Consider the following 14,099-nt stretch of genomic DNA (forward strand, 5'->3'; position numbering starts at 1 on the left):
ATGACCTTATCAATTTTGGAGTTGTGTGGAATCTCCCATGTTCTGGTTTGTCTTATTGCTTGCTACTGATCAGATTCATGTTAAACATCTGTGGACTAAGCCCATACGGGATGTCCTGTCCTCAGTGTCACACCAGAGGGTAAACTTCACAACAGAGAGTGTTGTGTGAGGCCGCTTGACTACATCCAGAACTGCATCCCTGTAGCAGGGATATGCAGCTTTGCTCCATCAAAACGGATCAAACCCAATACAGACTAGATCGCGCTCCGAGTTTACCGTCTCTGGGTGGCGGCTGCTCATTGGGTGGGGAGATGGTAGTGGAGGGTGTGGGGGGAGTGGCAAGAAGATGGGAGTAAGGTGGAGAGACCGGAACACTGCCTGTGGAGAATGAGGGCTGATGCCCCAGGGTACTGGGAGCCCCTGAGAGATTTTACAGAGGTGAGTGATGGGGTCTTTTTGTGCACCCACCAGAAGGTTCTCTGAGGCAGCATAGGATTGGCTGGGTAGCATGTTGGAGGAAAGCCCATTTAGGAGGCCGTGATGTGGCCCAGCACCAGATGCTTGGAAACTGTATGCTTCTGGAGTAACGCTTCACATGGGTCGTGTGGCTGACTGGCCTACCGGGGCAGGGGTCTGGGGAAAGGGATGTATCCTCAGAGCAGAGGGGCAGTGTCAGCGTGAGGCCAGAAGCAGGGGTGACCTGGGAGCTGTTGTCTGTGTCTTGAGAAGGGTAACGGTGGATGGGGGTGGATGGGAGACACCACTTCTCAAGATTCTGAAGCTTCTTTTGTGGTGAGGGCACAGGAAGGCCACACACAACCTGCCACAGCCGTGGGTGGTGAGTGACCGGGCACCAGCTGGGGTACTTGAGCAGGGGAGCGGCCAGCCAGCGTATAGGCAACTGCCCTTGCAGGAGTTGGGAGACTCTCTTCCTCCCAGAATCCTATTCCCCACCTCATGCTACTTTATCAGACTCCACTGAAGCTCTCCCTAGTGAAACCCAACCCTTGGTTTCCTCCAACCTGAGGAAAACTACTGTCTGCCCCCACAGCTCTCACAGTTTGTCCAACCCCCAAATTCAGACAGGTCTGCGGCTGTCCAGCACTCGGTTATGGCCCAGAGCCCACTGCCTCTTCTCAACACTTCCTCGTTGGCCCTCAGCCATTGTCTTAGGGTTTCTTTTTCTGTGATGAAGCACCATGACCAAAAAGAAAGTTGAGGAGGAAAGGGTTCATTTGGCTTACATGTCTACTGTGCATCACTGAAGGATGTAGGACAGGTACTCAAACAGGGTAGGGACCTGGAGGCAGCAGCTGGTGTAGAGACCATGGAGGGATGTTGCTTACTGACTTGCTCCCCATGGCTTGCTCAGCCTGCTCTTTCTTTCTTTCCTCCTTTCTTTCTTTCTTTCTTTCTTTCTTTCTTTCTTTCTTTCTTTCTTTCTCTCTCTCTCTCTCTCTCTCTCTCCTTCCTTTCCCTCCCTCCCTCCCTCCTTTCTTTCTTTCTTTCTTTCTTTCTTTCTTTCTTTCTTTCTTTCCTTCTTTCTTTTTCCAAGACAGGGTTTTTCTGTATCTTTGGAGCCTGTCCTGGAACTCATTCTGTAGACCAGCCTGGCCTCAAACTCACAGAGATTTGCCTGTCTTTACCTCCTGAGTGCTGGGATTAAAGGTATGTGCCACTACAGTCTGGCATTCCGCTTGCTTTTTTTTCTTTTTCTTTTTTTTTTCTTTTTCTTTTTCTTTCTTTCTTTCTTTTTTTTGTTTTTTTTTTTTTGTCTTTTTTTTGAGACAGGGTTTCTCTGTGTTGCTTTGGAGCCTGTCCTGGAAGCTCTTGTAGACCAGGCTAGCCTCGAATGCACAGAGATCCACCTGCCTCTGCCTCCCGAGTGCTAGGATTAAAGGCATGAGCAGCTTGCTTTCTTATAGAACCCAGGACCACCAGCCCACGGATGGCACCACTTACCATGGGCTGAGTCCTTCCCTATCAATCACTAATTAGGAAAATACCCTACAGCTGGATTTTATGGAGGCATTTTCTCAGCTGAGGCTGAGGCTTTCTCTTCAGATAACTCTAGCTTGTGTCAGGTTGACATAAAACTACCCAGCACACTTGGGTTCTCCTTGCCCACATTTCTTTCAGCCAAAGCCGTTGAAAAAACAGAAACAGAAGTCCCAGCTTCCTCAGTTGCCTGGACCAAGTTCACCCATCCTCCTGTTTCTGCACCTCTGCCCTGCCTTCCTCCTGCCACTGTGGGCCAGGGCCACGTGTCCCTCTCCTGCCCAAGGCTACCCTTGGCCCTTGTACCAGACCTTATCGCCTCTTGCCTGCTTGAAGACACTGTTCGGCAAGTGTCTCTTCTGCAGCGTAGTTCCCTTCTCTCTAGGGTCATTTCATCAGGAGGCGCCCTGCTATTTCTTCTGGAAATATTGTTCTTTCATTGTGTCCAGCCAGGACCAGTGCGCCACTCCTCCCTCTAGCAAAGGCTGTCCAGACTCCGCACCCTCCCCTCATGCTCACTCGGACTCTACTCAGTTGTGAAGTCCCCTCTGCATTCCCTCACTGCTTTTCCCAAGGTCACCCGTGGCCTCCACACTGGTACAGCCGAGCCAGCTTCCCGTCCTTGCCTGCAACACCCCACATCCTGTCTCCTTCCTTGAGATGCTTTCTTGGCTTCTAGGTCACTCGTTTTCCTGTTTGCTTCCTATTTCCTGTGTTGCTGGCTCCCTTCCTCTCCCTTGAAATGGGAGCACTCTAGGGGAGCACTCAAGGTGAGCACTCCAGGGGAGCACTCCAGGACTCAGTCCCTACACAGCTGCCTGGCTAGGACTTTACATTGATTTCACCTACTGCTGCAGCTTTAAGTGCCTGCCACCCATGCCTTGCTGGCCCCACATCCATCTGTGTGTTCAAGCTCCCAGCCTTACTTCCCCTGTAAACTTCAGGTGCTTGCTCTACACCTCAACTTTCATGCCAACTAGGTGCCTGTACCTCAGCTCCTCCAACATGAGACTTCTGCTTCCTCCCAGGCCTGTTCCACTCATTTCTCCCCTTCAAGGATGGCACCTCCATCCTTCTGGATGCTCAGGGTCTTGACTCCCCTGAGTTTCTCCTGTTGAGGCTTTGCCAAGTCAAGGTGTCCTCTCATTGGGCCAGCGGTGAGAGAAGAGGCAGCTGTGGACTGCCCAGCATAGTCCCGCTACCTTCTTTCTGCGGCATTGGCATTGTGCTCTTTCCTTTCCGAGGTCACAACCTTTGTCAGATCCAAGCTGAAACAGGACCAGGACAAGTCAGGGAAGTGGGAAGAGGGTGGGGGAGGAGAGTATTGGTGGGGGGTGGGATTAAGAGACATTAGGCAGGGTCTTTGGTGAGTGGGAAGCCCACATGGAAGGAGGTTGGAAAAAGAGGGGGGTTCCCTGGGTGCCACTAAGGAGCATGAGCATCTGAAATGGGCGGGAAGAGGAGGGGCAGCTCTGGGTTCACCTTCTTGGTTATTGAAGCTGAGAATGCTGCCCAGGCACTGTGCCACTGCAATGGGCAGTCTCCTTCTATGCGCCCTGCAGCACAGAGCTGTCTGACACAGCACACAGGTCATGGATCAGATGTCCCAGGTATCTTCTGAAGCTGGAGCAAGGCAGAGCAGTGGGCAGGTGGCAACAGCCTGGCTCTTTGTGTCTCTAGATAGTGAAGGTCTTATCCAGCAGGGAAGTCAGCTGGGGGCCGGTGGAGTTCCCTGCTCTACCTGACTTGGAGTTTGAAGGCAGACACTGTGGGTTTCATTAATGTTAAGATTTCTCTAAAGAATCACGCTGATGTATGCAAATGTTAAGCAAATAAGGGTGCCAGTTGTGGGGGGGGGGGAGAGAGCTAGGAGAGGTCAAGGATGACCTTTGTGGAGAAGCCCTGAGAGTCCCAGTGGGCACACACAGATGCATATGTGCACTCATCCTTGGGACCTCTTCCCGCTCCTCCACAGCCCACAGGAGGTTGGCCTCCAAGTGGACAGAATGGGCAGGGCTTGTTAACAGCTCCAAGCATCCCTACCTGAAGGGGACAGTCACTGGAAACCCAGACTTTTGGCTCTTCCTTATCCCCTTGTGTGGTTCATGTGCCTTGAGTTGGAGGTATCTATGAGCTGACTTTGGGTGGCAGTGTTGGTGTGGCTAAGTCTTAGTAGTTTGCCTAAGGGTGAGGGTTCCTTCTCTGCCCGCCCCACTGGTCCCACAGGGGTCATGCTCTGTCCCTTCCCTAATGCTGGGCCTCTGAAGCTCTTGCCTTGGTACCTGCACTGACAGTTGCCAACGACAACGGTCTTCAAGGCTGAATTGCCTGTGCTCTATGCTGCTCTTCTGAGTCCTCCACCCAGGGCATGGGCAGCCAGCTGGTTCCCCGGCAGACCTGAGAAGCTTCTGGAAGGAGGTAGATGAGGCCCTTCCCTGGATGCAGTCCCCACCCCATTTCCTTCAGTCACCTTGTGAAATAGGAGTGGCTAGTTTGTCTCATTTTGTGGATGGCCTGGAGGCTTAGGAAGGTGAGTGACCTTCCTGAGGTTACATGGCTTATTGGGAGCAGAGGTGGTCCCAAGGCTCCTTGGTGGTCATGTTCCCCATATAGTCCTGGGTTTCTCCTGCCCTGGGGGAGTGGGATAGTGAAGTACTTAGGTGACCCAACTTGGGAAGGCCTCTGTACCTCTTGGATGACAGGGTGAGCCTGATCTTCTGACCTTGTGACTGGCAGAGGCAGAGACAGAGAAGGAGATGTGTGGTCTAGGGATACCCCCCAGAAACCCCCCTCACACTTGCCCACTGTCCATGCTGTCAGGGGCTTGATAGATTCCTGTGGAGTCCTGGAAGTGCTGAGGTCTGGGCCAGTTTGGGCCCCAGTTTGTGAGGGCAGAGCTGACCAGGGTCTGTTCTCAGCATTTGCTATATGCCAGCCAGCATTTTACACTGATTGTCATGCTTGGTGTCCTTGTATGTACACGTATGTGGTGTGTTTCTATAAGAACCCAGCCATGTGCTAATAATTCTGTAAGCTGGAGAGTTCATCAGTACAGGAGGATTTATGGGGAGGAGGGCATTGGGGCCGATGGGAGGGCTCAGGGTGGGTCCCAGGGGGTAGATAGTAGGTCTACAAATGGGAGCATTCCCTTTCTTTGCCAGGGAACCCTGGTGGAGTCTGTGGGCAGGGGTCCGAGGTGGAAGGTTCTTGGGGACTGAACAAGTTGGAGTCCAGGCTCGCCCAGACCCAGCGCTCCACAAGAATCCACCACGCCCCTGACAGTCTGGGCAGTAGGGCACCTGTGAGGTGGAACTCTGGGTGGGCTGTGTGTGGGCTTCAGGGGTCTGTGACCCTCCCCAGACACACTGTGGGATAAGTACCACGGCTAACGGATGGCGCCCACGGAGCATCCGCCACATCCCAGACAGACTTTGAGTGCTTTGCACAGGTGAGATTCCATCTGGGGCAGACTTCCAACCCCATTAGGTGCTGAGCAAGGTCCTCAGCTTAGGAGTGTTCAGAATCTGATGCACGTGGGGAGGGAAGCCCAGCGGTTCGTCTCTGAGCTCCCTGGCACACTGGAGGCAAATCTAGAGCTTCCAGCTCTGATCCTTGGGACAGCTGTGGCCTCAACACCTCTACAGAACATCCTCAGACCTTTCTGTATTCCTGGCCTGGGCTCAACATCCCAGAGACTTAGATTCTGCCTGTCCTGGGTAGTTCTCAGCCTCTTGGTACCTGTCATGGCCCTGCTTTATGCCCCATTTCCACCACGTGGCTTATTCTCCCTCCACCAAGCCATCTGCTGTCACTGTGTGCAACTATGGTTAGCGAAGGTGCCTCTCTTCCCCATTATCACCCCATCCTGAAGTTCTGGGCTGTCCCTTTTCCTGTCTCTAGACTCTTCACAGGTGGAAGGATTTCTGCCCTGGGTGTCCAGTAATGTATGTCTAGCTGTCCTTGACTTTGTCCTTAGGTTTGAAGGTTTTTCATTCTACCTTGACACCCAGAGGAACTGTTTCCTTCCTTCTATGTGTGGGCTTGAGTATGTATGCACACATGTATGAGCCCACAAATGCCGGCTATGCACAGCTAAGCATACAGCAGTCTCACAGAGCAAGCCAGCCTGGAACCTGCCTGCCGGAAACACCTCTACACTGTCCCGGTGCTTCCCATGGCCTCTGGCTTGTGCCCCAGCATGGGGAGGACTATAGAATTGCCTAACCCTGTAGTAGCCTTGCTCTGAGCATGTTCCACAGTGTTGCTAGGCTCTGCCAAAAGGGAGAGGAGGATAATCAAATTACTCAGTCAAAAATTTTTATAAAGCACCCATATGTGCCGGGCATGGCCTGGGCTCTGGACTGCTGTGCCCATGACAGGTCCCTGCCCTGACTAGACTCTCATCCTAGTGCCAGGGAGGTGGCCAGGAAATAAACATATAGGGGTTTGGGGAAGTTTCAGAGATGGCTCTCAGTCAAGGGATTGATGAGCAAGACTGAGGACCCCATCTTGGATCTCCAGCATTGATATAAAAAACTGGGTGTAGCCTGGTGGTCATGGCACATGCCCTTAATCTCAGTACTTGGAAGGCAGGGGCAGGTGGATCTCTGAGTTTGAGGCCAGCCTGGTCTACAGAGAGAGTTCCAGGAGAGTCAGGGCTATGCAGAGAAACCCTGTCTTGACAAACCCAAACTAAAGCCGAACAAACCCAACCCTCCCTCAAAAGCTCGGTGTAGTGGTGTGTTCCAGTAGCCCCTGCTGGGGAGGCTGAGACAGGAATATCCCTAGGGCCCACTGGTCAGCTAGTCTAGGGTCAGTGAGGGACTCTGCCTCAAAATAAGATGGAGAACAATTGAAGAAGACACCCACGTTGACCTCTGGCTTCCACACACACATGCACACACACATGTGAACCTGCACATACATGTGCACACACACACACACACACACACACACACACACACACACACACACCAGAAACTTAATTAATCGGAAAAAAAGAGTTTCTATTTTCCTTGACACTCTAAAGCTCAGTGAAGTGTGACTGGGTAGTCAGCAGGGCAGGTAGGTGGAGGAGCTTTGGAGTGAGCCTTGACTGGCAGGAAAGACAGTCACCGAATGATCCAGAGAAGCAACATTCTAGGCCAAGGGTACAGCTGGTGCAAAGGCCCTGAGGTGGGAATGAGCTTGGGGAGCAGAAGGAGGCCAGTGTGGCCAGGGAGGAGGCAGCAGAGTGAGCTCAGGCAGGGTCTTTTTAGGCCACGCCGGGAGACTGGGTTTTCATTTAAGGGAGATAGGAATTGCTGGAGGGTTAGGAAGGAGGGAGGCATGCGGCGTTATTTATTTTTGCAGCATCCTCCAGCTGCCATCAGGGAAATGGGGAAGGGGACAGGGTTATCTGAGGAGCAGTTGACATCCGGAAAGTGTGTGGCTCTCCAGTCACTCCCGGCCCAGCCTGCTTCTACTATCATGATGATCTCCACCTTCGCTGGTGCTGAAAGGCCACTAAGCCCAAGGTCATCCCAAGGGCTGTGGGTAGTGAAAGACTCCTGGACAGGGGCTTGGATCAGGCTGAGTGCAGGCCACAGTGGGTCTCGAGTGCTGCCAGCTTGTCATTTGCAGGCGTCTCCCTGAGACAGATGCTCAGTGGCCCAGCTCCTCCTCTCTGCTCATGCCAGCAGGGCTGGAGGCAGGAGGAGCCACTGCTTTGGGCTGACTCTCTTGGTTGAGGTTCTGGGGCCTTGATTTCATGGGAGGGTTCAGTCTGCACATCTTGTCTTTCTATCTGCAGAGGGAGACTGCCCCTGATCTCGAGCAGTGGGGTTTCGGACAAAGCCTTTCCCAGTGTGTCTCTCCTGCGCTGGAGAGCTGAGCTCAGCGGCTGCTAGCCCTGGGGACTTTGCTGTTGTGTGACAAGCCCCCACTCAGCACCCATGACCTTAGCATCGCCTCTCTGCTCTGGCTTCCCACAGGCAAGAGTGAGTCCCTGGCCACATCGTGGTTCAGAGGAAGGACCTGGGACATCGTTTCACACCTTTTGCCTTGAAACATCCCCTCTGTGTATCCCTCCCAAGACTCCACTACTCTGGGCTCTACTGGCCCCCAGCCCAGGCAAGCATTCTGGGCCCCTTGCCTAGAGTAGAGCTCAATGCTGCTCCTTGTCTGTTCAGCCCTGGAACTGAGGGCACGAGCCAGTGCCCAGTGCTGGCAGAAACTCCATCCTACTCAAAGCTTCAAGGGGACATGGCAAGGCAGATAGGTCTGGGAGAACTTGAAGCAGTTGCTAATAAGGTTACCCAAGAAATCCTTGATTTGTCCATACTCCTGGCTTCGGTCTTCTGTGGCTTGAACGTCAGGTAGAGCCACTTACACCCTCGAGTGGCTTCAGGAAGATCAGACAGAACCTTAGCCAGAGGGGCTCCCCACCCTGCTGGGCTCCACCTCCACCTCTGTGCCTGGGGGCAGGAGTCTGAGACATCTGGCAGGTTAGGGGGCTCGATCCCTGCTGCCCTGGGTTGGTGAGATAGTGGGGGACTGGAACCCAGGCAGCAGGCAACTGCCCCACTCCCTCTCTTCCCTTCTATGTTCCCCTTGGAGTCTCAGTTGAAGAGGTGACCTCCTGCCCTCCTCTGGGTGAGCCACTGGAGGGAACCAGTAGAAATAGCAACAGCGGCAGCAGCAGGGATGTAGGACAGACTAGAACTCCCTTACTCAGCACTGAGCCCCGAGAGTCCCTGGTGTCCTAGCATCAGGGCCACATAGCTTAGAGCTTGGTTTGAAGGTGTTTTAAATCTGAGGGCTTTGTGTGTGTGTGTATGTGTGTTTATGTGCGCATACGTGTGCATTTGTATGTGTGTGTGTATGTGTTTGTATATATGTGTGTATTTGTGTGTATGTGTGTGTGTTTGTGTGTGTATGTGTGTGTGTGTGTGTGTGTGTAAAATCTGAATTTAGAACTCTAGGTAGTCCATGTAGAGAGGCCCTGTCTCAGAAAACCCAAAAAATATCCAAACTCTAGGTAGTGACAACGGGCTGGGCTGAGGCCACAGATCGCTCTCTGTTCAGTCATCTTCTGCTCCGTGTTTGAAACCCAGGGTTAATTTGAACTGGTTTATAGTAGCTGAGCTCCCCTCAAAGGCCCAATCCCCAGAGCTCGGAACTCATTTTCTCTGTGGGCTCACATAGGTGCAAAGTCCTCCTGGAATTGACCTCTGTTTCCTGCAGGCCTGAGCCCATGGCCCCAGGTTACACTCAGGATCCACATTCTTATCTCCCCTCTGCAGCTTGTTCTGTGGCTGCCCAGAAGCTGGCCCCTCCCTCTCCTCCTCCAGCCTCTCCCAAACCCAGATAGACCTCTCCAGAAGAAAGCAGGCTCTTGAGGGTCATCAAGGCTCCCAAGTGGAGCAAGGAAGTAACTCAAACCAGAAATAAGAAAGGTCCAGACACCTGCTTCTGCAGCTTTCCAGGGTGCTGGGGCGGGACTGGCTCGAGCCTCTGGGGGAGGTCACTTGGGAGGGTAGCCTAGACTACAGGGGGCTGAGTAGAGAGGAGAGAATGGGCAAGTGAGGCCACAGCTCACTGCACATGGGTTCTGCCTTCCTAGCTAGGATGACATTGGGCTGGAAGCCTCTGGAGGGTGGGTGAACAGAGAGTGGCTCTTCCTGCCTTGCTTTCCCCAGAGTGCTTCTCAGAGGTCTTCCTTGAGTTCTTCTTTAAGACTTGACAAATTCCTGTGGGGGTCCTCACAAAGAAGGGAGCCCCGGACCCCTTCTTCCTTTCTTCTGCTGTTGCCGATGTTCGTGCTTGGCCTCAGTGCAGCCCTGCACCCGCCCAGCACCCTGGACAGCGGCTCACGGTGTGGGCCCCCTGTGGCTGACGGCTGTCTCCAGGCTTTCCTCTGGCCTCCCTGGAATGTTCCCTGTCAGCATCCAGCTGCACTTCTGTTCCTTTCCTGGACTTCTCTCTTAGTGCCCTCTTTAAAAGCAACTCCCGGGTCAATTTCCTCCACTAGTTATAAATGCAGGATACTCTGTCTCCTGCAACCGGGGCTGAGAACACGTGGAGAGGCACACGGCGGGCAAAGACCAGCTGGGGTTTGTCTCCTTCTACTAGGAATATCACAGAGGGACCTTCAAGAGCTGTGGGACACTTGCCCAGTTCCTCACTGCCTGGGTCTTCCTCAAGGGACTTTGGTGGATTCTGAGGGACACAACAGAGACCCTAAGAAGTAATAGAGAAGGCAGGAGCTAGGGTACAAAGGCCCAACCATGGGCCAGAGGAGAGCTGGGGGTAAACAACCTAGCTCATTCCTCAACTGAAAGTTACTAAGGAGATCACTATGGCCATCCTCCTGCCTCTGACAGGCTGCCCCAGCACTGGTTTCATAGGACTTTAGATTCTCTGACTTCTGCCCTGTCTGGCTGACTCTCTTTCTCTCTCCATCTTCTGTCAAGGTTTTTGGAGCCCTAGGGCTGGCTGGGTCAGGTGGAAGCTGTCATGGATGAAGAAAAGCTCCCATGTGAACTGCGTGAGGAAGGAGGTGCTATTCAGGACCACAGCCCGGAAGCTGAAGGGGAACCTGGGGTCCAGAATGGAATGGAAGCCCAGGAAGGCCCAGACAGCCACATCAGCAGTCCAGGCAGCGAGAAGACAGGCACCTTAGAGGGCACCATGGAGCCCATGGCAGACCCAGATGTGGCCCTGCCTGGCCTTAGCCTCTCTCTCACCAATGGGCTACCTTTGGGACAAGATGGGAACATTCTGGAAGATTCCGTGGAACCCAGGCCCTGGAGGGCTAGTGAACCAGTGGAGGAGGAGGATCTCTCCAGGAGTCTCTGTCCAGAAGCTGAAGATTCTCAGCTGGGGTGAGTGGGTATCCCGAACGGGCCCCCACATTTCTAACTCTAGTGATATGGCCCAGTGTTAGCCCCTTAGTCTCTCTGGGAGTCTGAGATTTCCTGTCCCCATTTTCAGCTTCCGAGTGTTTTGAGAAGTCAGAGCCCTGCAGGGGATTTCAGAGGCAAGCAGGCTTTCTGTCCCCCACCCCAGCACTTGGCCCCCACAATCCATAATGAGCAGTCTCTTCGAGGAGCTGCAGTCCGCCTCCCCAGATGACAGTGGAGCTTTAAGTTCACTCAGAACATCCAGATGTGAAAGGCAGGTTATCTGGGCCTTCTACCTCAGGATGACCCCAGGGGTGCAGGTCTTGTTGCTCGTCCCTCCCAGAGAAACTTTCCTGGCGCTTTGAAGAAGTTGTACCAGGAACCATGTGTCTATCCCAGCCAGTGCAGTTACAGTTTGTTTTTAGTAGAAGGTAGAGAAACTGGTCTTTGGGTACCACTAGACAAGGAGGCAGGGATGGGCAGGCAATGTCTAAAGGTCAGGAAGTCTTGTAAAGTGTAGCTGTAGGCCCGCCTGCCTGAATGGCAGGTGCACAGGGGTGTGTAAATATGTATGGGGACATATGTGTAGCTCCAGCCTTTTCGTTGGTATATGCACAGGGGCGTGTGATATGCACAGGGGGCACGTGTGTGTGTGTAGCTAGATACATTGGCATTTGCACAGGAAGTGTGTGACTATGCATGGGTTTTACACACACGCACGTGTGCATGTGTGTGTGGTCAGTTCCTAGAGACTGGGAGTGTGGTAGCTAGCCTTAGTATGGCGGTACATCTAGGTAGGATGGTGACTCTGCTCTTGCCTTTTCTAGGCTGGACTGCTCCGGAGAGCCGGATGTGCGGGATGGCTTCAGTGCGACTTTTGAGAAGATTCTGGAGTCAGAGCTGTTGCGGGGTACCCAGTACAGCAGCCTGGATTCTTTGGATGTGCTCAGTCTCACTGATGAGAGCGACAGCTGTGTCAGCTTCGAGGCCCCCCTCACACCTCTCATCCAGCAACGGGCTCGAGACAGCCCTGAGCCCGGGACTGGGCTGGGCACTGAGGAGAATCTGGGGGCAGCTGGTGGTGGTGATGGGGAGCTGGGCAGCCCCCTGCGGCGGTCCATCTCTAGCAGCCGCTCAGAGAATGTCCTGAGCCACCTGTCTCTCGCATCGGTGCCCAATGGGTTCCATGAAGATGGACCCGGGGGCTCGGGAGGGGACGATGAGGATGACGAGGACACGGACAAGTTGCTGAACTCTGCCAGGTGAGGAGGGGACTGGGTTGGGTGCTGGGGAGCCACCGAGCAGATAGGGGAACTGAGACCCAGAGGCGGCAAAGCGTTCTGGGCATGACAGTGTCTACAATGCACAAGCCCTCGCAAGGTCACCTTGTCCGTCCTCGGCATGCAGACAGTCCCTCCAGTCTTGAGGGTGCACTCCGCTCTTCCATTCCAATAGCTCAGAGTAGGTCATATTGCTATGCTGCGGGCACAGCCACATCTGACTTCACTTGAGCCACTCTGGAAGTCTGGCTCGATGCTTTCCCATTGCAGCGAAGCCTCTTTGCCTCCTCTGCCCGCTCCCCTCCCCTCCAGTGGATTTTCAGAGGCCACGCGCAGGGCCTCTGATCCCCCTCCTTTCCATTTGCAGCGACACCAGCCTCAAGGATGGCCTGTCAGACTCGGACTCAGAGCTGAGCAGCTCAGAGGGACTGGAGCCTGGTGGCACAGATCCACTGGCCAATGGGTGCCAGGGGGTCAGCGAAGCCGCTCGCCGGCTGGCCCGCCGCCTCTACCACCTTGAGGGCTTCCAGCGCTGTGATGTGGCTCGGCAACTGGGCAAGAAGTGAGTGTGTCTCCCCAGCTCCTTTCCCAGACAAAGCAGACCCACTGTCGTCCCCAGCCAGAAAAGGGTGCCGATGACTTCCTTCAGGGGTGGCTGGTGCCAGGAGCTCCCCTCAGGCTTTCAAGTACCCCCTCCTGTGACTGTCCTCATTCTTGACCTCGCCCTAAATCTGTTTCCTTTCTGGGCTGCTTGGGAGAAGGTGGCTGCTGTCAGGGAGGGGGTGGTGACGGGCGGCCCCTCAGGGCTGGGGCGGGATGGGGGATGTGGTTATGGTGTCATGAAGGGTAGTAGAAAGGACAGAATAACTTGACAGGACTGGAGCTCTGCCCAGTGGGGTCAGGTGGAGGGACCTGGGGTAAATGCCTGGGAACTGGAGCTAAAAAATGGTGCCTGTCTTCATTAAGCCAGCCTGTCTAATTGGGACCAGCCGAAGGGACTGGCCATCCAAAAGCACAGGACATAACCTTCAGACTGGGTGCAAAGGACACTAGGCAGGTAGAAGTTCTGAGGAGGGTTGGGGACCCGGTGTGTGTGAGGGTGTGTGATGTGGATGACATATTTTGAGAATGTTTGAACACAGTATGGCCCTTGCTTTGGCCTTTCTATCCACAGGGACTCTATCACCCCAGCAAGGCTTGCGGGTGGGGGGAGCTGGCCTGTGCCACTCACAAGGCTAAGGGAGATACTCTGACCTGGCTCAGGCTTAGATCGGGCTTAAAGTCTTAGGAGGCCTTCTTGCACCCTCTGAAGCTTCCCTGTGTCTTCAGCAGTGGGTTTGAGCCCTTCCTGAAATCACAACTGCTGTACTCCTTTGGCTGGCTTGGGAGGATGGGTTCCTGCCATGTTTCCATGGCGCCCTCTGCAGGCTCCTCCAGGAATTTATGCTGTTCGCCCTCCCTTCCCATTCAAAAAGCGGTGTGTGTGTCTGTGTGTGTGTGTGTATGTGAAATTTTCAACTTCTTATCTCCAACTCTCAGCTCTTTTGCCCTAGGTAGCTTCTGCCCCCTTCTTTTCTTAGCCTCATCCAGATGGGTTCTTGCCATTCTGTGCCCCTTTTAGAAACCCCCCTTTCCGAGCACCCAGGGCTTAGGGTATTGGAAGCAGGTGGCTGCTACCCATGCCACCGTCAGCAACATTTACACAACTGCTCGCTCGTTTCTGTTTCAAGTTTTTCATTAAGAATATCTCGAACATATACAAAGCAGATAAGCAATACATCAAACTTTACCTATGCCAACTATGTGACTTTAAAGTGTTCTGAGGGCTCACTGTGTAGCCCAGGCTGGTCACCAAATCCCTCTGTCTCAACCTCCCAGATGCTGGGATCATGAGAGCACACCCAGCTCTCAGCTTTGATCTTCTGTTATTCTTTCCTCT

At 53.7% G+C, this 14,099-nt stretch overlaps 1 protein-coding gene across 2 annotated transcripts in view; it reads left to right on the forward strand.

Annotated features, from left to right (window-relative positions):
- The first annotated feature begins 10,494 nt into the window (after positions 1–10,494).
- Psd2 (pleckstrin and Sec7 domain containing 2) overlaps positions 10,495–14,099 on the forward strand; it is a 36,778-nt gene continuing 33,173 nt past the window's right edge. For both annotated transcript variants that reach the window (XM_038331094.1, XM_038331095.1), the window contains exons 1-3: positions 10,495–10,862; positions 11,708–12,142; positions 12,528–12,722. In XM_038331094.1, coding sequence (XP_038187022.1) covers positions 10,495–10,862; positions 11,708–12,142; positions 12,528–12,722 — 998 coding nt within the window. The remainder of the gene's footprint in view (positions 10,863–11,707; positions 12,143–12,527; positions 12,723–14,099) is intronic.

The sequence above is a fragment of the Arvicola amphibius genome, chromosome 5, assembly GCF_903992535.2.
Source record: "Arvicola amphibius chromosome 5, mArvAmp1.2, whole genome shotgun sequence".
Lineage (NCBI taxonomy): Eukaryota > Metazoa > Chordata > Mammalia > Rodentia > Cricetidae > Arvicola > Arvicola amphibius.